Source organism: Zonotrichia albicollis, chromosome 1 (genome assembly GCF_047830755.1).
Source record: "Zonotrichia albicollis isolate bZonAlb1 chromosome 1, bZonAlb1.hap1, whole genome shotgun sequence".
Classification (NCBI taxonomy): Eukaryota; Metazoa; Chordata; class Aves; order Passeriformes; family Passerellidae; genus Zonotrichia; species Zonotrichia albicollis.
This window is the reverse complement of record NC_133819.1, coordinates 25,258,492-25,283,629: the sequence shown is the minus strand read 5'-3', so window position 1 is coordinate 25,283,629 and position 25,138 is coordinate 25,258,492. Positions and strand designations below refer to the sequence as shown.

The 25,138-nt window shown below is 39.4% G+C and overlaps 1 protein-coding gene across 3 annotated transcripts in view; it reads left to right on the top strand.

Annotated features, from left to right (window-relative positions):
- Nucleotides 1–25,138, top strand: part of SLC25A13 (solute carrier family 25 member 13) — a 106,042-nt gene that overhangs the window by 33,221 nt on the left and 47,683 nt on the right. For all 3 annotated transcript variants that reach the window (XM_074536220.1, XM_074536218.1, XM_026795224.2), the window contains 3 exons: nt 2,903–3,018; nt 17,442–17,581; nt 23,952–24,098. In XM_074536220.1, the coding sequence (XP_074392321.1) occupies nt 2,903–3,018; nt 17,442–17,581; nt 23,952–24,098 (403 nt within the window). The remainder of the gene's footprint in view (nt 1–2,902; nt 3,019–17,441; nt 17,582–23,951; nt 24,099–25,138) is intronic.

The window sequence follows — 25,138 nt, the reverse complement described above, 5'->3', positions numbered from 1 at the left end:
GATGGAAGTTTTCTTCCTTTGAAAGACTGAGTATCTGTGTAGTCTGTGTCTAACAGTGGGAAGTACTGAGAGCTCCCAAGGCATTTAAAGGCCTGATGGATTGCTTGTGTGCTAATGTGTGTATATATAACCAGGTACAGACTTCTTTGCCAGTAGAGCTTAAGGCATTCCCATATGTTTGCTGACATCATTAATTTTGAGTTTAATCTTAAGAATACCTGAGGAGTTTTCTTTTTATTTACTTCTTGCACTATGTTATAATTTATGGTGGCAAGCTCCCAGAGTTAATTATTTGTTAGACCATTTCATACTCTGCATTTCTTTTACTTTTATTTATTGCAGGTATATTGAGGGAGGTAGTGTAGAAACAGCTTTTAGGCCTTCTCTGTGCTGTGCTTTTTTTAAAAAAATGTCCTCTTTTATTAATCTTCTCATGTTTTTGTATTCCTCATGGAAGTTGCCTTGTTACCTTGTGGATGTTTGGCTGCTGATGCGCAGCAAACACACTTCAAGTGTTGATCTAGGAAAGCCAGTGGATGTAATCTTTTAAGACTTCAGCAAAGCTTGTGATGCTGCCTCTCATAGTGTCCTTCTGGACAAAATATCCAGCACACAGCTGAATAGCCCAGTTCCCTGATCGGTGAGTGACTGGCTTGCAGGTCAGGCACAAAGGGTTACAGTGAATGGGGTGACATCAGGCTGCCAACCTGTCACTAGGGGGTTCTGCAGGCTCCATCCTTGGCCCTGTGCTCTTCAACATCTTCATAAATCACCTTGGTGCAGGATTCATAGGGATGCTAAGTAAGTTTGCCAACTGCTGACATCCTCAAGGGCAGAGAGGCCCTGCAGAGACACCTCAACAAACTAGGGAGACGGGCAATCACCAACCAATGGAGTGTAACAAGGGGAAGTGCCAGGTTCTGCACCTGGGATGTGGTAACCCTGGATGTACAGACAGACGGGGAATGAGAGGCTGGAGAGCAGTGCCACAGAAAGGGACCTGGGAATTCTGGTTGACAGAAAGTTAAATGTGAGTCAGCAGTGCCCTGGCAGCCAGCAGGGCCACCCTTGTCCTGGGGACATCAGGCACAGCACAGCCAGGCAAGGGAGGGGATTGTCCTGCTCTGCTCTGGGCTGGGGCAGCCTCACCTTGAATAATGTGTGCAGCTTTGGGTGCCACAATATAAAATATTAAGCTGTTACACAGTGCCCAAAGGAGGGCAACAAGGATGGTGAAGGGCCTTGAGGGGAAGCCATATCAGGAGTGGCTGAGGTCACTCAGCCTGGAGCAGACTGAAAGGAGACCTCATTGTGGTTTCAGCTTCCTCACAAGGGAAGAGGAGGGGCAAGTACTAAACCCTTCACTCTCGTGACCACCGTCAGAATTCAAGCAAACAGCATGAAGTTGAGTTCAGGGAGGTTTAGGTTAGATATGAAGAAAAGGTTTTTCATTCAGAGTGTGGTTGGGTACTGGAACAGGCTTTCCAGAGAAGTGGTCACAGCACCAAGTCTGTCTGAGTTCAGGAAGGACAATTCTCTCAGGGACATGTTGTGATTTTTGGGGATGGTCCTGTGCAGGGCCAGGAGTTGGACTCCATGATCCTGATGGGCCCCTTCCAACTCAGCATATTCTCTGAATTCCCATAAAACAGGTAACTGGAAATTGCTGTATAGTCATGGGTCATCATAACTTGATGGAAAAAAACATCTTTTCCAACTTATTCAACCTGTTAGTTCCTCACTATTTTTGCATACTGAGTAGAAGTTTTCATTGAATGGGCTGCAGTGTCACTTTGGACCAAAGTCCTAAGAATATAGTTAGTTTCCATTAAAAATCCCCTGGGTTTGTGTGTGTTTCTTGACATTGGATACACTGAATTTTGTGCTTTTCAGAAACAATCCTTGTTCCCCAGCTGCTGCCACATGAACCCATTAAAGTTACATGTCTGCTACACTGACATAAAGCAGCCTGAGAGACAGCAATCTTAACTATCCCAGACTGCTAGCAGGCCCTGCCACCACATATTTGAAGATGATTTTAAACTGTACAGCCTAGACATTAAAGAAGCAGAAATAAGAACAGTTGGCCTTTGCCTCTTTAAGAACAGGAGTTTGATCTCCATTTGAACTCTTGGGTGTGATGCAGAGAAATTAGAATGTTCAAGGTCTTTGCTGTTATCAAACCTACTGCTGGAAACAATGCCATGTTGTCTAATTATGTGTTTCTGCTTATGAACTAACTTCTGGAAGGACAACCCTGCGTTTATCTATGCCCTACTACTGTGCTAGCACATTAGGAACCAGGCTGTAATGATGAATTTGAATAAACTGCTCTTGGGCTGAGGAAGAACATGCAGACTACTGATTGAAATTTGTGACTCAACATGCAGGACTGGAGGGCTGTGATGGATGATTAATAAGTTGCTAGCAAACAGATAACACATTCTGATCGGTTCCTTCTGAAGTGAGTGGCAGCATGTAGGTCTTGAATGGATTTGCTTTCCAAAAGTGCTAAGTACTGAGTCTTGAGGGAAGTTACTCATGTCTTTATTGGTTCTGTCTTGCCAGTGGAGGGAGGTAGGCTCCCCCAGAGGGCAGTTCAGTTAGACATTAAAGCTGACGTGAGTAGCCATGCTGAGCGTTTTGCTTATTTTATGTTCTGTTGTGACTTGCTGAGAAGAATAATGCCTTGTTCAACAGACATTTCCGTTTGGTGATATAAAGGCTTCCTGACAGCATTGGGGAGAGGGCATTTTAGGATAAATTTTAATCCCTGCTGAATACATTTTGAACATATTTTGGTTATGGTCTTATTTCTTTTGTATAATCAATATTATATTGTATTTCCGTTTTTTGTGAGCAAGTTGGTTTCATAGTTATTGTTTTTTCCTTCATCCTTTAGGTTGATATCCTTTCAAGAGTTTGTGGCATTTGAATCAGTCCTGTGTGCTCCAGATGCATTGTTCATAGTAGCCTTTCAGCTGTTTGACAAGACTGGCAAAGGAGAAGTTACTTTTGGTAAGACATTCCTAAATGTGCGTTCTTGATGTAAAAATCCGTACCTATGCCAAACTGTTTCACCTCCTGTTACTGTAGAAAACAGTGATTGGTAGTGGAACTACACTAATGCCAAGCAACTTCATGCCTGCACTTCTTGAATCATCTACATATGCACAGTATGAAGCCAAGGTCATCATCACTGTTTCCTCTGGAGGACTGGTCACTTCTCTTTTTCTCTTCCCCAACATGGTTGTGCAGGTCTAGACCAGCAGTGATAGATGACCATAGGAAATGATTGTAAAACTGCAAGGAAGTTGCCAGAAGACCTGGGTGAATGTTGGGTTTGAAATCATTACCCTGAATTATTTTTTTGTTTGAATTTGCTATATTTCAAGCTGGCTGACTTCTAAGGCTTAAAACTGTTATCTGTGAGATTTTATAGTAATTAATTCATTATTATATGCCTTCTGCCATTCCCTCCCCCTGTAAAATTCAGCTGTGCATTGGAAGTGGGCTGTTTGCACTGATAATGAGATACACTCAGGCCAGTTTAAAACTTGATTAAGAGGACTGTTTCTTTCTAGATATCCTAGAGATAGCTTTTGATATCTGCAGGACTATCTCCCACCTGCCTAATGATAAGGGCCATTCATTAGGATTGAAAGAAGGATTTGGAATTTAGCAGTTTGGACTAATTTCTGATATTGAGCTTGCATTTGAAAAAGTATGGGGAATTTTTTTTCTGAGTACCTACACTGTCTAAAATTGCTGTTTCTAATCTGCTGCGTTTGGACATGGTCATTCCTATATATCAAGTTTTGTTGTTTGGTTGTTAAACAGTTCTAAGTAAATGGGAAATTGTGATGCTGTTGACTCTCTTGTCTTTCCAAAAGATATGGTTCACACATCCATTGTGTTTTACTAGTATTTCCCACACATGCCTTATGCTCAGTTAAAAAAGCCCTTCTCTTTCCATTTGAACTAACAAGATTCTGTAACCATTGCTTGAAACATCATTGTATTCTTTCTACCATCTCAAAAAATCTGTATTTGAAGTTGTGGCTGGTGAGAAAACTTGCTGTCTCTTCTTGTGTCTCTTTTGGTTTTTATTATTTTGGTAGTGTGTTGAGGGTGTGAAAGATGTGCTTTTTGTTTGCAGTATTTCAGAAGTTACTACAGATGCTAAAGGATTTTCAGAAAAAAATATCTGCAGATCATAACCTTGATGAAGAGAGTATTTTGTGCCTAACATTTTTGTGTATGTATATGGACAGAGAATCAGTGAGAGGTGCCATGCTTTTAAAACAGGAGGGAATGCACATTTTACTAGGGTTTTGTTCCAGTGAAGGCAGACCAGAGTTCTGGAATGCCTGTGATGTGCAGTTTCTTGTCTGCGTCAGAGCCCCTGGTTGCTTGGAGCACTCATTAATAATCTAGGAAGAACTGTATTCGTTTGATCTGAATGCTGAATCAGTCTGACTTAACTTTTTAACTCTTGGCATTCTTGTTCCTACTTTTCCTGCTGTCAGATGTTTCCCTTGGGGTTTGACACAGTGAGTCAAAGGATTTCTTTGGCATTTGAAGTCCATTGAAGTCCTTCTAGTGATGAGAGAAAATCCCATGCCAGACTGTATTTAAAGTATTTGAAAGAGGAGACATGCCAACATTGGCAGAACCTCAGATAGCTTTTGTTTGATTCCTTCATCTCCCCTTTTGAAACCATAGATGTATTTGTAACTTCTGTGTACTACCTTGTGGCTACCACCCCACTAAATGCCTGGACTGGGGAGGATGGTAGAGCTGTCTCAGTGTTGTGCATTCTCAGCAGAAATGGTTGACCTTTGGACAAGGCTAGTTCCTTACTTTATATCACAAGGAGAAAAAAGGACTTTATTTTCCTGCTATTATGAAAAAAAACCCTAATATTTTCATAAATACATTATTAAAATACTATCCTGTAACTTTGCCACTCCATGCCTCAGTCATGCATCTTTGAGGCCAATTATGAGATCTTTTTCCATTCACTTGAATGAGAGTAGTATCAAGTCCTTATCAAGGTTAGGAGACTTAAATAGGGGTTTTGTATACTGTGGAATTACAGTGTGAAAGGAACAGAAGAATAGGGAAAGGATAATTTTTCAGTATACTGCTGTTAGGTGTAGTATCTCAAGGCTCTCATTGTGAGTCTCTGTCTCATTTTATTGTTGTAAAGAAACAGTATGGCTTATCTTTGCAGTCATTTTTTTCTGTACACTAAAATAATGATACAAATATTTTAGCTTATACCAAGCAGAATAGTTCCCATCAGTGGATTTCACATTTTCTACCATGGAAATCCATCCAACTCTTACTCTTTCACAGGTGCACTTGGCTTGACATCTTTGTTAAAGGACTTAATAATGAGCTTTATGCCAATGAACTTTTACACTGAATGTGAGATTCAGGCTGTAATACTCAGAGAAATGTTCTTGGTAAAGAAGTTCCAATTTATCACTTTGCCCTCAGTTTCTTGAAAAATGCTGCACTCTTACTTTAGCTTCTGGATTGGAAATGGATTTGCATTTTAGCTGTATGTTGACATCTCTACAATTTTAAATGTTTCATTTCTTTAAAGTGGCAAGTTAGCTGTACCTGGTTCTTTGACAGAACTATTACCTATTTAAAAGGGCTGATGTGCAAGCAGTGTGGGTACATGGGGGGGTGGGAAGTATTTCTGGTTTATTGCTTTTTGAGGTGAATTAAATGGCCACTAGTAAATTAGTGGCTGGTGGCTGGTTGAGACTACACCTGGCCATTGCATCATGTTGTAGATTTACTTTCTGCTGAAGTGTCAAAGCTTTGACAGTTTGTAAGGAGTTAAAGCTCTCAGCAGGAAAGTTTAAATTCGAGGCAAAGAGCAAACCATTGCTTCTTAGTGTTGAGTGTTGACAGGCACATAAAAGCTGATAATGTAAGTCCAGGGGTTTAAGAGACTTAGTAGAGTTGCTTTTTTGTCGTGTGACTGTATTTTAATGCCTCATTAAAGAAGCAGAGCCCTTTGAAATTCTTTACTAGATGGCATTTAAAAAAAGGTGAGATGGTTGCATAAAAAAGTGTTTCAAAACGAAGTCATTGTAACCTTCATCTTTAATTTTGGATGGGTAAAATAAACGATGGGACCTAACAGTTCTGAGCTATGAATAACACACTAGTGATACCCAGGAACTGAAACTTACGTTTTCTGATACCAGTTCTCACAAGCCCTAGTGTAGGGCAAAATAAGTGTTGTCCATGTTGATTTTGCTAAGAGAGTTAGGAAAGGCACAATAAGAGCTGTGGTTGCCTGAGTCTGTGCTGCCAACCATTATTGAACCTGTTTTAAAGATTTTAATTCTGATTTATATTAAAGTAGAATTACCCACTGGACAGAAATCTTGCTCTTGTACTTAATGAAATGGAGCTGTGGTATAGTGTGTGGTTTTATGGTTTTGGTTTTCTTTTCTAGACATCCTCTAGTTCAATCTGAAGCTGTTTCAAAATGGATGCTGTGTTTTGCTGCTTTGAGAAATATGAGTATGCTGTCAAATGTCAGTCCTTTATTAAAAAAAAAATGAAACAACAAAACAACAACCTCCCCCCAAAGCCAGCAAAAATATTAAGGAAATTGGGAACCCAATCTCCAAATTTTTCTTTGTTAAGTGTAGGAGCTGCAGATTCGAGCCCTGGATTTTGCTTTTTTCTTTAAACAAAATTTTATTGGCAGCTGTTGTGGATCTCTGCTTCTGTTATTAATTATATCAGTACATTTGTTAGATAAACACATTAGTTAAGGATACATCTTACTAAGTGCTCCTGTTAGGTGATACCTGATACTTGAATTACCTGAATACTTGTTTGTAAACTTTCTAAAAGGACATAGCTCTTAAGAGAAGTTTAAATAGCTCCACAGCTATTGTGATGAGCTTCAGAGTTTTTTCCTCTATGAAAATGTTCTGTTATTTTTTAATATACAAAAAATGATTGCCAGAGTTTCATTATTGCTTTCAGGACCAAAGAATTAACTTCTGATCGTGGGACATAGCTCTTGCTTTCATTACAGAGGATTACTTGTTTTATGCTTTGCACTGCAATTGCTGTTTGTTTTTATGGAATCCGTAGTTCTTTTTACCTCTTGCACAACACCTAGCTTAGTGATGCCCAGCCTGGTACACTGAACACCATGTAAAGAAATGAAAAGCTAAATCTGAACCCACAAAATAAATTGCTGTAGCTGTAAGCTTTGATCTCTTGATTAACTGTAGTATTTAGTATTTATCAGTGATGCTTCCATTGCTGGTTCAAATTGCCTTAAAACCAGTTGTAGATAGTGATTTGTTAGCTTACACATCACAGCTTCACCTATGCAGTGAACATTTGCTGATGTACAAATGACAGCTGCCTAGATACAATGAATCCAGTGGCAATATTGCAGATGTGAAATCTGTTCAGTCTCTGATGTTTTTTGTTGTTTGTACAGTGTTGGATTTTGCACAAATAATTGCCAGTTTTAATTACAAAAGGATGTGAATTAGACTTGTTAGTATATTTATTTTCTTCAAAACAATTTTTGAAATTTTCTCAGACTGTTTTTTGAGAATTTCATTTCTAGACATATGTCAATTTGGCAAGTTTTTGTTTTGTTTTTCTCTTTTAACTAAAATGTTATATAACCAAGCAGACTTGGATGCAAGCAAATAAAAAACAGCCTGTTTGGATGCAAAGTGAATCTGTCATTCTAAATATTAGGAGAAGCTTTGTCCTGTTACACTGTTTGGTTTCATTTGGTCTAGAAAATGCAGTTGAGTTTTCTACATCATCCAGAACTGAAATTCAGTGTTTCAGTTTGTTCTTTGTTGTTGGTTTTGTTCTGTTGCTTTGTTGGGGATGGTAAGAGAACCATCAAATAATTCAGACTGGAGGTGACTGTGGCCATATGGTTCAAACCCTTGCAGCACCACCATCAAGACCAGTTGCTCCAGGGGAAATATCTAATAAATTTTTAAAATAATCTCTGAGGCTGGAGATTCTGCAGCCTCTATGAGCAAGCATTTCCCGGAGTTTGATCACTATTATAGGGGAAAATTAAATTCCTGAGTGGAAAACTAAATTCCTTATGCCTGCTTGGGATTGCCAATGTTCCAGCTTGCATCCATTGTCTCTTGTCCTTCCACTGTGCATCTTTGTCTTCCCTTCATCTGTTGGGTAGCTGTAGACAGCAGTGAGCTCCTCCTTTGCATCTTCCATCTCCAGCCTAAGAAAACCCCATTCCATCAGCCTCTCTGTGTATGTCACATGCATCATCCCCCAGCTGCCTGGTATGGACAAAATAGAAGTGATGTTCTGTTTTTGTTAGCAGGTTGTGCTGTTTACCTTGGTGGAAGTCATCTGGTTGGGTTTTTTTGTTTGTTTGTTTTTTTAATGGTTATTATTATTCAGGGCAAGAGGACTAGATTTATTTTTTATGTCCACAGAGGGCCTAGTGCTTTTCAAACTTGAGGTGTTAGGGTGCTGGCAGTTTGTTGCTAACTACTAGTGAGGCCAGGAAGGGTAACAAAAAAATGTAAGGCTGTTGCTAGTGAACTGAAATTATGGATGGCTGCAGTTCAAGTAGAAATAGTTTTAAGTGATTGCATTCTGGAAAATTTCTGAAGACATTTTAAGTAAGCAAATTACGTAACATTCCATGTGTAAATTCATTTTATTCCCCCTCACATACAGTGGAGATAGAAGAAGCAGACTGTGGGATCTCAGCACCTCAGGACTGAGGTGCCGAGTCACCGAGATCACCCTTGGGGGGCTCGGGAGTCCTGGAATGTTGCCAGAAGTGTCTGGTGGCTGGACTTTGATCCTACACAGGAGACGACACTTGTATGAGGATAGGAGGATTTCACCGGGGTGAATGGTGAAGGGATAAGTTAATTAGAGAGTGAAACACAGGGTTTAGGATTTCTGTACAGGGGGGTTTAGAGAAGTAAGATGGAGGAATTGGGGCGTGTCCTGTTCTTCTTCTTCTTCTTCTTCTTCTTCTTCTTCTTCTTCTCCTCCATCTTCTGTGGTGATGGTGGCACTTTGGGATTGGTCATTACTAAAAGTACACTGGGCAATAAGGGTGAAAGGTATTGGGGAAAAATGATAAATATTGTACACGTAACTTTGAGTATAAAGATAGGTGACCGCCCCGGGGGGCTGGGAGTGTTCTCATGGCTGGCTGCTGAGCAGACCTCTGTCGGGCCGAGAGAAAATCTTTTAGATAAACAATTAATAAACACCGAGACCGAGAAAAGAACTCAAGCCTCTTCTCGTCCTTTGAAACGCGGGCTGCCCCAAGGCCACCCCGGGCCTTTCCAGGCCATCCAAACAGCCGAAAATCGGACAGCAGACAAGCTTGAATCCAGACTTTTACTTGCTGAGGGCAATGGTACTTTTGGAAAGAGCCTGCTTTTTGCTCTTTGCTGTCTTTTTTTTTTTATTGGTAGTATTTCCAATATTTAACACAGGTAACAAAAGTGCACAAGTATCTCAGTCAAAAATTAGGGCCAAATTGAACAGGATGCTGTATGAATATGCCATGAGAAAGTGAATTAGTAGTTTTCAGAAGTGACAAGGGCACAAGCAACCAGAGGAGGGGGAAGATAAGAGGATAAAAAAGACAACAATTTCAGCAGATTTGTGAAGTTGAAGCTTATCATGGATTTTTTTTTGATTGGGAAAAATCATGATAGCACAAGCATGTTCTGTGTGATAGTGTTTTCATTAATGTGAAATTAATCTGCAAGACTTCTCTGTCCTTGTTGAAAAGTTTGTCTAGGGCAATGAATTATGTTCAGTAGCTAGTGTCTCTGTCCTGAAAGAGAATGCATGCTGAACTTTTTTTAGGATTGGTATTGGATTTCATGGTTTGCTGCAGGCATTTTCAGGGATCTGTTTGGTAGTTATATTCTTTAAAGTCTACTTGCAACATTTGATAGACATTTATTTACCAATACTGGTCTTCATCTCACCTCTGTGTACACCAGGTGCTGCACAGCCTTTGTTGCTTCTTGCAGCCTCAAAATGGTTGTGGTTCCCCTCGGAATAGAAGTGACCAGCTTTAGTGGGAGACTCCAGGCTCCTGCTTCTCCACCCTGCTGTGGCTGCCTCTGAGGATGCTGGCACTCCAGTGGGGCTGTCACAGTACAGTCTTTTTTAACGCCTGAGGGTGTGCCAAGTTAACAAATGCATTTCCTAACAAGTATCAACAAGTATCATAAGCTTTTTGCTTCTCATTGATGGGCTCCAGATGCTGGTATGTCATCTGGAGGTGAAAAAACATCAATTTTTTTATATATGTGGACCTTTATTGCACCTCTTTAATGATTAGGTTTTATTACAAAAAGAACTACCCTGATTTTTGAAACTTTTCAAGTGATATATGAGTATTTTTTGAACAACTGAATGTAGATGTATGGGAATATCAGATTGGCATGTGTGTGCTGTATGGTATCTTGTCAGAGATCTGAAGAACTGCTTGGAAGATGTTCCAGTTCAGTGGGTTAAAAATCCTCTTTACGGACGACCAACCGTAGATTTGCACAATTGACTATAATGGCTCCAATTTTAAAAGATAGAGGTAACAGAGAGCACTTCCAATTGGTGGGATAGTTCAAGAATACTACATGCTCAGATGGCTAAAATATTGTGCTTTCTGCTGCTACTTCATGCTACTTAAAAAGAACAAAAACTGGTGTGGGAAAGGTGGGAACACGCCAATTTGAGAGTCAGGTTCAACTGTATGAGCTCACTCTTTAGTTAACAGAGTAACTCTTTGGTAAGCTGAGGGTCTGCCATCTGTATATCCTGTTGGAAAAAAAACCCAAACATGATTACTAGGCAGCACTTGGGGAGGCACCAAAAGCTTCTATACCAGAACATATTTTAAACCATGTCAGGAGCTGTATATAACTTCAAGATTGTTTTTTATTAAGGTTTTTCCCCATCCCATTTTCAAACTGGCCTGGAATTGCAGATTAGAAAGTAGAAACTTCAGCAAGTTCTAGGAGTCAGAAAAGTGTTTTGTTATTACAGATTTTAATATGAAATTTCAGATAGCAAAATACACATATTTTTGTGGTGTGTGTAATTTAGTTTTCTAAATTGGAAAATCTGCTGTTACCTAGCAGTTAATGACTATATTTCCCTAACATTTGGAATTCAGGACCTGATTTAAGAAGCTGATAAAAGAAAACAAAACTGAGAATATGCTGGAAGTGCTCAAAGTGAAAATTACAGTTTAGATAGGTTTGAGGGTAGATAGTTAGACATTTTAATTGAACTAAAATAGTTTTATACTAATACAGTACTGTTGTGGGAGTACATTTTGTGGTGTGTTTGAAATTGAAGTATTTAAGTGAGGGAAAATGTGTGTTAATGCTTTGCAAGAAAGTGATTTTTTTTTTTAAATATCATCTATCTAAGTAAAATAGCTGTTAAAGATATAAAGCTTTCAAGTCTATGCTGGAAAGTAAAGTTCATGGTTATTTCTTGAGCCGGGAGTTTGCTTTTATCACTTTGGTTCATATATTAAATTGCTGTAGGAAACAAAGATGTGAATTCTGAAGTAAATTTTTTATTGCTGGACAGCTACAGTGAAATTAGTCCCTGCTGGTTTAAAAATAAAGAAGTGTTGATTCTGTCTACATCTGAAAAATATACTTGCAAAATAAATAGTTTGAAAGAATTTCAGATTTAATATATCAGATATTCAGATACTTATGGACTATACCCGGTAAAGATTTTAGTAGCTTGTTCTGTTAAGTGTCTTTTCTTAGACACAAAATACAGTGGAATAATGACTTTCAGAGTTTTCCTTTTAAAACCTAAAATTTGTAAGTCCAAATTTCATTTGGAGAATTTTGGTGCTCCTTGCTGTGTCAAGTGCATCTGTAGTAATTCCAAAGCATGCTTTATTTCTATTTTACTTCTTAATCACAGGAAATGGAATGTCATAGGAATGAATATGGAATAGAATCACAGGAATGGAAATGTGAATGCAGCAAACAATGCTTGTTTGTGCAATAAGCGTTTAAACATACACATCAGTACAGTGCAGAGAAGGTTCCTAGGACTTAAGGGACCAAAAACCCCCACTGTAAATCAGCAGGCAGATCACCTGGAGGGAAAATAAACCAACTCTTTCATGCAGTGATCAGAAATGAATGGCAAGGCTGCTATTTTTTAGTTAGAGACTGTGGAGGGACAAACAATTATTTGTTTTAGAACCTTGCAATTTATTTTAAAATTGAGTTTCAGAGTTGAATTTTTTAAAAGATGGATAAAAGTGACAGCATGGATTTCTGAAAATTACTTCAACCTGTTGCTTATTTTGCTTTCTTACAGCTCTGGTTCAAGCAAAGCAAACACACAAATTGTATCTTTTGCTAGCTCTAGATTGTTTTTGTGATGTTCTGGCTCTTGACATTGAAGCATTAACATTTTGCTTTTTTTAGAACTGAAGCAATTAAACAGTGTTCTGAACTGGATTTTAAAGCTTCCATTTATTGCATATTTTGGTTAAATACTTGTTTAGGATCAAAGCACAGTTGCCCAGAGAAGTTGTGGAATCTCTGTTGGAGTTGTTCACAGAATGACAGCGTGGGTCAGGTTGGAAGACACCACAGCAGGTCATCTGCTCCAACCTTCCTGCTCAAGCAGGGTCATCCCAGAGCACATGGCACAGGATTGTGTCCAGATGGGTTTTGAGTAATTCCCATGAGGGAGACTCCACAGCCTCTCTGGGCAATCTGCTTCAGTGCTCAGACACTTAAACAGTAATGTTGTTCATCCTCATGTTCAGGTGGAACTTGCTGATTAAGCAATACCGGGGCCAGTCTTGTACCTTGTGGAATGCCACTGGTGACAGGCCTCCAACTAGACCCTGTGCCACTGATTATGACCATCTGGGATTTCAATGTTCCCTTATCCTGAGTCAGAAATTCTTGAGGGGCTGTTCAAACCTCATCTGGCCGTGGCCCTGAGCAACCTCTTCTGGTTGGACTTTCTTTGAACTGGACTCCATGAAATCCAGATGTCCTTTCCATTACAAATTACTGTCTAGCTCTGAAACAGATTCCTTTAAAAAAAAAGTCTAAGCAGACATCATAACTCCTGGCTACAGAGGCACACCTCAGCTTCTCTGTGTTTTGCTGTGTTTAGTTAAGTGACTTGTGGATAGCTGTGGAACTTCCAACTGCAGGTTTAATGCAACACTATATTTTTTTTCATTGTCCATTTTTTATTTTAATACTGGATTTAGATGATTAGGAGATGACAGTGTTAGAACTGAACAGTAACTTGGAGTGAGCTCTGGTACATAATTGGATACATTTTGATGGTTAAATCAGAAGCTAAAATGCTTTCATTTTTTGGTGTAGTATGAATGGTTTTTAATATCTGAATTGGGCAATCTGCCTAGAGATGAGACTTGAGTCAGTGATGTGGTAGATGAATGGGTAATGAGACCTAGCAATGGAAGAGGAAGAAGGCTGTTCACTGGGCATAGGAGTTTGTGCACCACAAATGGTTGCAAAAAGGAAGTATGGGGTATGAGTAAAAAAGCAGTGGCAAAGAGGATACTATGTCTCATGCCATCAAAGAATCAGTAGAAGCACAGTAGGCAATTTTCCAGTCAGCTGCCTGCACTGTATAATCCAACATGCATTCTGTCAGAAAAGCATCTGGTAGTAGCTGCCAAGTCATATTGACATCAATATACAGTATGATTGTGAAAAGATCAAGTTGTGTGGATTCTCTTACCGTATCTTGTCTGATGTGGTAGTCTGTGTTTTCCAGGTCATAGGAAAAATTAAGTGCACATCTTTAACTTGGAATGTTTAGAGTGATACTTGTACTTACATGAACTTCTGAGACATCCTTGTGGCCTTTAATCTCTAAAACAGCCAAGGGAATGCAAATGGTCTGGATAGAGACCTTATTATATTCCAAATTGGCATGATGAGGTTTTCACTTTCATTGCTGTGCGTTCCTTTACCTTTTGTAATGCCAATAATTAAACATTGTATTTAGTCTGAAGTTACCATTCTTTTCACTTCCTGACATTTGGGCCTGTCTTGGTCATGTGCCCCTGCAGCCCAGACACAAAGGTGTCCTGGGCTGCAACAAAGGCAGCGTGTCCACCAGGGTGAGGGAGGAGGTGCTGCCCCTCTGCTGTGCTCTGGTGAGACCCCACCTGGAACACTGCATCCAGCTCGGGGTCCCCAGCACAGGAAGGACATGGACCTGTTGGAGCAAGTCCAGAGGAGGAAACCCATGATTTGAGGGAAGGAGCGCGTCTCCTCTGATGGAAAGTGGAGAGAATTGGGGTTGTTCAGCCTGAAGAAGGGAAGGCTTTGGGGTGACCTAATTGCAGCCTTCCAGTACCCAAAGGGAGCCTATGAGATAGGAAAAGGGAGAATGCTTTTAAACTGAAAGAGAGTAGGTTTAGGTTAGTTATATTGAAGAAATTCTTTACTGTGAGGGTGGTGAAACAGTGTAACAGGTTGCCCAGAGAAGCTGTGGATGCCCCATCCCTGGAATTGTTCAAGGCCAGATTGGATGAGGCTTTGAGAAACATGGTCTAGTGAAGGATGTCCCTGCCCATAGGACATCATAGAATCATAGAATGGTTTGGGTTAAAGCTAGATAATCTTTAAGTTCTCCTTCAACCCAAGCCATTCTATGATTCTATGTTTCATTTTCTTGAGATGGAATTTTAATTTTGGGCTCCTGCCAAGGAGGGTTTACAGGACACAGAGCTGGGGGAGCAGGACACATTGTTCCTTCAAGGTGGCTTATGCATAATAATAAATTAAAATAAAAGTACAAGGGCATATTCAAAGGAGACTGTGCAACTTTCTTATGTTAAAAATTAGAAGTTTCATTCTAAGAATTGCATGGAGCCTTGCCCCACCAAAACTAATGAGACTCATTTTATGCTAGCTAAGTTTCTGGTATCTCTTACCTTGCATCAGGTAATAATGCACCTTTTTTCTCTGACAAAGGCAAGTCTGGAGTCCTGCCACAGTTTTTGGTAAATGATGATTTGTTCTTAATCTCATCCACACAGTATCAGTGGCTTGCTCTGAGGAAATTCTGGAGTTGGGATGAGAGGGAAAGAGGAAGCAGATGAACATCTGATTTCTCTGTGAATGTTTTTATTTCTCTGTAAAAGCAGTCGTCACTGCCAGAAAGAGACAACCTTTATTTCCTCTTGTATGCAGGCAGGACAAGCTGTCTTTTTCATGCCGGTTGCCTTCTTTGAAGAAAGTCTGGCAGAAAGCAGGAATTTTATAAATGTGATCTCCAGTGATATGTGGCAAGGTGCCTTGAGCTGTGTCAGTAGGAAGCACCCAAAATGAAAGACTTCAAGTAGAGGGACAGGACCTCACCCTGAACCAATAGATTTCTCTCCCACTGCTTTGAGAGCAGAATTTTGCTCTGGGAGAAGCTGGCAGACAAGATCCAAGCTGGCTGTGATGGAGCTTAAGACATGAATGAACAATGGGGCTGTCCTGGAGGCATTGACTTTGCTTGGAGAAAATTCTCATAGGACATTAGGACTTGCAGTTATGAATTTTATGAATTTGAGGTTAACTGGGGTTAGTCTTTCTATTTGTAGGTTAAATCCAACTTGCTCTTTCACCACTGATTTCCTGGGATCAGTGAGTGCTGTGTTTTTAAAGCTGAAACTACAGACAAGTTTGTGAGACAGGAAGAGGTCTGCAGTTTCATTTCTGCTCTCTCAGTGAAGCCTTCTTGCTTTAGAACAAGCTGTTCTTGTGGGTAATACCATGTGCAGGGCTTTTGGGTCAGTGCAGCAGGACACATGCTCCTTTCATCTCTTTGTGACTGTTTTTTTTTTCTGTGTCTTTATTCTTCTTTTACTTGGGCTCTTCCTGACATCTTCCTGGCTCTCAGCTGTGCCACTTCACTCACTTTTACCTGCTTCCTTGCCTAAAAGAGAGGATTCCACCCTGGCTATATTTCCCCAAGTCAAGAGAGCTGCTGTGCCTGCCTGGCATGGACTGAACCAGAAGCCAGAGCTCAGCATGCACAGGAGACACGACCTCATTGCCCCAAGGAGTCAGCTCCCACCTTTGCTTGTGGCACTGGAATGAAGTGGAAGGTGGCTCCCAGTCCTGCCTGGCAGGCACAGGCTGGCTCCAGTGGGGTGATTCCCAGCTTGTTCTGAACACAGGCAAGCACTAAGCTGTGCTGATTTCCTCAACCCCAGGCACCAGCCGTGCTTGGGAACTGGCTTACAGCTCTGCTGCTTGCAGAGACAGACAGGAGCTCGTGGTTTGGACTCCTGGTCTTTCTTCCACAAAGCGTGAAGGGAGCAGACCAGCTCCTGGCCCAGCCTGTGGGTAGGGAGTGACTCCTGGGAACCATCTCTCCATGCTCAAAGGAGCTCGCAGGAGACAAGAACTGGCTCTTGGCTTGCATTGCTGCAAGAGTCATACAGCAATTAGGAGAGCACAGAGCAGCTGGGAACCTCTGGCCTTGAGCTTGTCTTCAGAGGATTTCTCTGCCCTATTTTTTTGGCTGAGACAACTATCACATTGAAGTGGGCTCTGTCCTTTGAGACAAATACTTGCTCAGATCTCACTGCTGTTTTCATTACTTACAGTATACGCTGTCTAGTTGCAGAAACGTGTGGTCCTTACTACTGATTGTGTATCAAATAGTTGCTTTTTCACAGAAACTGCTGTGTATTACCAGTCTGCCTAGGGTGTAGTAAACTGTTGCCCAGTTGTGACTACTAAATATGAAGCTTGTATTTAGGTGTGATCATACTTGTCACAATGCCCTCCTCCTTGTAGAAGAGATTTAGGTTAAAAACATGCATAGTGCTGGCAATAAGTTTTTATTCCTGCTTGCCATGTCTCCCCCCATCCCCTGTCCTGCTTGTCAGTGCTCCATAAGTAACTCCAGAAAACTGGATCTTGGAATAATGGTATTTTTGCAGTTGATTTGTTTGAATGTGGTGAGCTCTGGGAAAAATATAAAAGCATGAATTATAGTGATACAAAACTGACATTATTAGCAGCTTGAAAAGATTATGCTGAAAATTAGTTAGCTTTAATCATCTTTTTATAAATTGTCTTTTAATTTTAATTTTCCCTTGCTTGAACTTGAAATATCTGAGCTCCTTTTAAATAAATGCTGTGCATATAAAACTTCAAAAGTAAAAGTATTATTCAGGAACTATTTGTGAGGGTAATGATTTGAGTAAACAAAAAACATTAGGTTTGCTTTACAATGTGTTACTAATTTATATGAACAATATCGCTTTCCTGTTATAAAATATTTATATATATTTGTTTATATGTTTGTCTCTGTTGTTATTTTATTTTATTACTAAATGAACACTTTTCTTTTCTTCCCAGAGGATGCCAAACAAGTTTTTGGCCAGACCACGATTCATCAGCACATTCCTTTTAACTGGAATTCCGAGTTCGTACAGCTGCATTTTGGAAAGGATAGAAAAAGACACCTAACCTACGCTGAGTTCACTCAGTTTTTACTGGTGGGTCTAATACAGTATGGCTTGTCAAGAGTAATGGGAAGGAAGCAAGAATCAAAGTATTTGCAGACTTGTCAAATATCATGCTGGTAGCGAAGTTGAAATACATACCAAGTGTAGGCTTTTACAATCAGAGTGCTGGACTTGTATAGTATGTTGATAAATAGGATATGCTATTGGTAAAACTTCTGATTCAGGCTAATTGGTTTTTTTTTTTCCTTTTCCTTTGTTTTTGCACCTGTATGCAGAAGGTGATTTTTTTCTACATTGTTGTGTAGATACAGACATGAAATTAAAAATTTAGACTTTGATGTCTGAAAATCTCCTGTATTTTTAAATCTACTAGTCAAAGAATGTTAAATAACAGTATTGAACATTTTGGACTCAACTTGCCAGACTCATATTAGGAAGTATTTCTGTCTGTGAACAGCATGTTTGCCAAACATATATTTAATTCAGAGCTGATATGCAGTAACATTTGTTAAAAGTAATTTCCATACACTTTACTTTTGATCTTTTTTGAATTAAGCTTATCTTAGAGAAGGAAAATTTACTTGTAGCATATAAAGAATAAAATGCTACCTTTTGCAAGGACTTCTTGTCTGTTTCTACTTTCGGGTACTTTGTTACAGGAAGTAAAATTTGCTAATAAAAAACCCCTCTATTACCTGTATTTCAGCAGTACTATTAAAAATAGTCTTCAGTAGGAAAAGAGGTGAAACACATGAGTTTCTTATTTGTATTCCTCCTGAATACTTAATGCCTGTATTAGTATTTACACTAGAGAATTTTAAAATGGTAACCTGCTTCAAGACTGCCAGGTTTCTTTTTTTCTTGTTTACACAAGTATGTTAGTTCACAGTAGGAGGTGGTATCATTTTGATGAGGAATAATTAAGATAATGCTATTGAGACAAATGTTTCAAATTGACTTTGTAGAACAGAGCCTAATTAACTTTGTATGAAGAGGACGTCAGGTATCACATGATTAAATCATATTCCCTTAGGCTTTGTATTGACTATTGTAACTCCTAAGTAGCTAAGACATAAACCAGTTTTGTGACAGAAATAGGAATCAGAACCTCTTTTGAATGAAAAAGCAAATGTGCTACTTGATTAGGAAAAAATGCCTCTGGCAATGTGTTCTGGTATCTCCTTCCAACTACAGAATAAGCCTCGGAAATGTATCTTGATGTTGGTGATTTAAAGTCACAGTTTTAAAAAAGTACCAGTCCTGTTTGCTTCATCTGTTTGCTTAGAGATATGAGGAAAACCTGTAGAAAAACTCAGAATAAAAATGCAACACTTTCTAACTATTAAAAAAAAACCCCAAAAATATGTGTGTGCAAGGGTTGTTGAGAGAGGTTAAGAGAGTCTAGAGTCACAGACCTAAAAGAGCTTGCAACGATATGGTTAGGTATTTGGAATATTTAGGTTCTTTCTTTGGGTTCTTTTATGTTTTTAACTTTAATTAGGAAAAGCAAGCACTGAGGGAGGAGTTTTCTAGCTTTGGAGATTAGTCTCAACTATTAGGCTTTCTTCTCATCTTGTGGAGGGATGTTTCTCTTACTTGAAAGGATTTTACTTAGATGGGATGATACTGTGGGGATAATTGGTTGTGATGGAAGATATCAGTGGTCCTAATGAACCAGCCAGCCCTTTGGTGATGATCATATAGGTCAGAGCATAACCCGGGAGAATAAGGATGACAATTCTGGGTGTGTCCACAGAGGTGAGATGCACTCAGGAAAAGTTCTAATGCTGCTAATAAAGATGCTGTCAGCATTGGTGCAGGCAGCAAGGATTTTCAAGTAAATTAATTGATGAAGCTGCCTAGTACCAGTACGATCTATTAGGATGCTCAGTCAGTCACAGTAATTGGGCACATCTGTTTACCCACTTTCTAGAACTGTAAATCCTTGAATCACAAAAGTTTCCCTGCTGATTCTTGCCTTGCAGCATTGGATTACAGACACTGAAGTTTGGGCACAGAAATAGCTCTCGGCACAAAGTGGAGAGTTACTGCTCACAGGCGTGGAAATCTTCCTTTAAGCTTTGTAACCTTTGGTACTCAGCTTTTCCTACTGACATTCTGCCTGTGCATGAGTCAGTCTTTTTAGTCTGATGTCTAGACCTTGGACCTTAGACAGCAGGAGACCACAGTGGATACCAAATTACCTTTCTGCATTCCTGATGTGTGAATGCACTTTACATTGCACTTAACATGGACCAGATGGTTCTGTAAGGTGCTTCAGGTACTGCTTTGTAAGTACAATGCAATTTGCAACTTTTAATGGAATAATCTAGCTAGATTTATTCCTTTAGATTGGGTCCTATTATGTCACATAAACTTGTTCCATGATCATTATCTGTTGAAGCATTTGGACTAATCATCACTTCTGGCAAAGCTCAAGGTAGTTGGAAAATAAGATTAGTGTGTTTTATCCATGTACAAGATGGATCTCTTGTGGCTTTAAATATGAAGTATTTATATGGGATTCTGAATATTTATATTCTTCTAGCACTTCTTCTGTCTGCAATAAGAGAGATGCCTGAAAGTATAGCCTCCAAACTCCTTGGCTTTAATGCAGTTAACAATCTATTTGCATCAACCTAGAGCTCAAGGTGTGTTATTTTACCCTGCTCATTTGCTAGCTTAAAATTAGCTCATCTATCTATACTATATATCATTCATACGTATCTGTTTGGATATGGTCCTGTTCCATCTTCACTTAAGTGGCAAGTCTGCCTTATGAAGAGCAACATCAGCCCCTTTCTCAGCATGTAAAATCTATTCCACACAATGAATTCTAACATGCTTATATGTGGGTCTGGTAAAACCATTTCTGCATTGTCTGGGAATTTATTTACGCCCAGAATATTAGTTGAATTAGTATTCTCTATAATTGAACCTTGGGATCTACTCCAGTGGCAAAGATTGTGTTGTATCTGATGACTTGTAGATCCATTGGGATGGAATGCAAACATGAAATTTTATCTAAGTGGAAGGTAAAGAAGCTTTTAATGAGCTGTAAGTGAAAGCTGAGGTAAAATCTCTAGGCAGGAAATAATTTCATTAAAATTCTGGTTCCAGCATGCCTGCCATGATGTATGAATTATTTTTTCGCAGAGTCTTATGCTACCTGGGGGAATTCTGGACTTCCAGCATCAAGGAAGATGCTTGTTTTGGATGTATATCTAAGTTTACAGAAAGTCTAATTGGAAAAGGTTCTTTAGGATGTGTAATTTGTATTTCAAAGTAATGACGATTGTAGTTCTTTAAACCTGAGTCTGTCTAGGTAAAATAATATGGGACAGAAATAAAATTTATAAGTATAAATAAAATAATAAAATCATTGCAAGTCAGATAGCATCTCTGAAGACTACAGTTTTGCTTTATTGTTTTTCAGTTTATTTTCAAGGTGATATTTTTTATATTAGCTGCATATACACAACATATGTTACAAACATCTGATCAAGAATTTCCTGATAAATTGCCAGTAGCTAGTGAGCTCTTTTTGAAACATAGTTATGCTGTGAGTTATCTCAGCTTTCGGGCATGGAGGCTGCGGGTATGGATAGCCTTTTGGGGTAAACACTTCAAGGAGTTTATTGCATTGATGTGCACTGTGCAGTGATTAGAAATGTCTGGTTTGTTTGTGACAGCAGGGATTGTTTGTTACCATGTGATTGTCTGCATGTTCTTGTGTGCCATACTGCTTCCATCCATGGTCATGGCTTGGAAATGTCATGTGGCTCAGGATCCCTGTGCTTCTTTCTGCCTGGTGTAACTGGATAATGTGTAGCACTGCTCAAAATAACCATAGCCTAAAAAGTCTCTGCCTTCCTGAGGTCAGTCTTCTTTATCTGTGTGCAGTATGTGTAAACCATTTTGAGCTGGAACTTAGTTTCTGAGCTAGGGAGGAGGTGTGAATAAGGAGTTTCAGAAGACTGGCATCATCCCATTCAGAGTTTTGTCTTGCTGTCTGTCTACAGCTAAATGACTCTTTTCTGGCTGACAAGGAGGTGGGTAAATGGCAGCACCAAGACGTTGACAATGTGTTTAAACAAGTGGGATAATTCTCTCCAGTGGCTTCCAGTTTACCGAGAAAATTGGAAAGACTCACATTTGCCAGGAGAGGATGGGATGTTTTGGCTTGTTCTCAGCTGTAGCACCTGCAGCCTTTTTGCAGTCAGCTGGGGGATGACAAGAAACATGCACTTGATGCAGCTCTCTGGAGCATGAGCCCTGCTCTGTCCTGTGGCTAAGACATCACTGTCACCTAAGGTCACTCCAGTGGTACAGTACCTCCAGATTCACTGAGGGGTGTGCAGGGACAGGAACAGATTGGACTTCTGCAAGTGGTGTCCAGGTTTTTTTACTGTGTTTTAGTGCTGGATTCTTCAAACAAAACTCTGCCAGGAGTTTCAGTGGTTAAAACAAATTGAATGAAGGAAGGAGACGAAAGCAACATGTTTTTCACGTAATCCTTCTGCTAAATACAATTGATTTTTTTCTATGGTGGTGCTTCCATTTAATGACAAACATTTTTGTTCATTTGTTCATACGTTTCTACCTGCGGGCTGATGAGTGTTTAGGATACAGGCTTTATTATACTTAACTCCTCTACAGAGCTCTCTGCCTCCAAGCAGTTTTCTGCCTCAAACTGATGAAGTCTTTTTGTGTTTTTGTGCTCATCTCACCATAAACCTTCCAAAATTGCTTCCTTCCAAATTTCTGTTGAAATTGTAGTCTCAATTGGAGTGCAGTAAGAACTTGTGTGGCTGCATCCAGCCAGAGTCAGTATTATTGCTGAATTGTTACACTTCAGCATAGAGGTCTGTAATGTAAAGAAAATGTGGCTGAACTGAAATTGTACCACTTCAAATTATAACCCCCACAAGCGTTTCCCATCAAAATAAGAAATTTCAGATTAATTCTGGAGTGAAACATTGATCAGTCTTTTCCCCCTCACCCCTTTCTTCCCTCTGCCTAATATATTAGGAGGTTTTCATCATACAGGGTACATTGCTGTAATTAGTAAGTAAGAACAAAATTGGCAAAGTCAGAAGGCTGAAATAAAAATACAAGCATGGTTTGAGTGGCAGTGTGAACTGAGTGAATAGAAGGAGAGAGGGGTGGCATCTGTAGCCCTCTGGCAGGTCTGATGCTACTCCATCTGAATTTGCCTTTCACCTTTCACTCTTTATTTCCTTGAATGCTGCTGTGAGACAAATATCAACTTATAGGAGATCATATTTACTGTGGATACTTCATGATGGTGACTCTTGACTGGCTCGAGTCTTGTATTAATATGTATTTTGAGGCACATATTTGCAACTATAGTGGAAATAGTTGGATAGTGCCATGGTCCACTGCAAGACTTGCTCCGTATTGTTGACTAATCAGTTTTTCCAGTGAAGAAGTTTTTATAATCCTTGAAACTTAAAGGGAATGCATGGCAATGATTTGTATTCCTCCATTCAGCTATAAATTACAGGTTGGGAAGTCTAATTACATCACCAGAATTTTTGGGGTTTTTTTTACCAGCCTGTAGAACTGAACAAAAATTCATATGTAATATCCAGCTATTATCTGTGCAGGATTACTCCTTTTAAGTGACAAAAAAATAAAGTAGTCTAACAGTCATTTAAGAAGAAAGGGTGAAGGTCACAGTAGGAGAAGATACAACTTTGAGAGATTATATATTTTTTTTCTCTTTTCTTTCAGAAGGAGATTTGAATCACAAAATGAGATTATCAGGTGGTTGTATCAGATAATATTTATGCCTGTTACTACTACTGAAATACTGAGAACTGATATTTAATCAGTCATGAGACAAGGAGTTCTACATTAAACTGCTGGTGTCTTTTGCAGACAACTTTAAGTGAGGATGCTCTTTGAGGGAATCCTTTCCAGATTAGTAGGTGTCTACATGGAAATCTCTGATGATTTCATTGTCCTTGTTTAGGGAGTAATGAGTGCTTTTACAGAAAGTATTTTGACCTGCTGTGACACATGCAGTAAACTGGGTAATGCACATCATGGAAAACTTTAATGTTCATAGTGGGAGATTACTTGCACTGGTGTGCTGGTATGTGTTCTCCATTTCTCAGTTAAATGAATTGCATGACATTATGTCCAGACAGCAAAGAAATCATGTCCTAGGTGCTGAGGTCAGTGATAGAGACCATAGGAAAGGCTGAATAGAAAAGGCTGAAATTTACATAAAACATACATATAACAGCCAATTAAAATTCGGTTACATGTAGTTGTGTTTTGTTTGTTAAGTATGCATTACTTATATTAAATGTAACTGTTAAGGTGATTATTTTGAACCTAACTGCCTTTTTTCCCCCCCATATATTTTCAGGAGATACAATTAGAACATGCAAAACAAGCCTTTGTACAGAGAGACAATGCTCAGTCTGGAAGAGTGACAGCCATGGACTTCAGGGACATTATGGTCACCATCCGGCCACACATGCTGACACCATTTGTAGAAGAATGTCTAGTAGCTGTGAGTAGTTCTGGTATCCCAGCTGGCAGACCTGGGATACAGATGTGGAATTCCTTTTCTTATGTGCCTTGACTACTACACAACACATAGGCCAGCCTGAGGATGCATGTTTTGAAGTCTAGCAGTTCTTATCTACACACAAAGTATGTAGATGGACCTTAGTAATGGCCTACAAATGTTGAGTTTGCCTTTTTCCAGCCATTCCATCATTGTGCCAAATATTTTTGAATGCCATTACATCCCACTTAGGATATCATCCTCAAAGAACTTACTTTGTAATGTAAATTCTAAGCTCCTGAGTGTGATTTCCAAGTACCTGGAACAATGTATGAATTGGAACATCAGCCAAGGACATTCACTGTATCTTGACCGATAGTTTTTACATTTGACTGTATATTTTGTCTCAGTTTGGAGTGCATAAAGAAAAGAGGTACATTTGGTTTTGACCACAGTTTATAATTTTGTGAACTTGTAGCAGCACATTCCAAGTAATCCAAAACTTGGCCATATTCAGGTTTGAAGATCTGCTTAAAGGTCTGTTCTGCTTTGGCTTGCAAGGAAGAGATTTCATCATTTCACTTGCAATTGTGAAGTGATGAGTAGTGCAAACTCTGACCAGAATATTAGAAGATGCATGCAGCAAAATGCATAGCCAGAAGATTTAGGAACTGACAGTGAGACTTGATACTTTTCTTTTGGCTCCCTCACAATCTTGTTACCAGCTTTCCTGTGTCATATGCTCTGTCATAAAACATCAGGTATGATTTTTGATTATCCCTCAAGGTCAGTTAAAATTTGGCAAGCTTATGCATATTTTTTTCAGAAATTTGCTTGATCATTGATCTTATAATTTAAATAGTGAATTGATCCAATATTTTTTTCTGTGTGCAGACCCATCACCACTTTAAGACAAAGGTTTAGTCTCAGTTCTCATTTGAAAATGAGTAACTGTTCAAACCTTATTGTTCCCATTATGTTTGACTGCCTGATATAAGCCTGAGAGCTTACTGCTGGTTTTCCATGACTTGAAATGCCTGTGA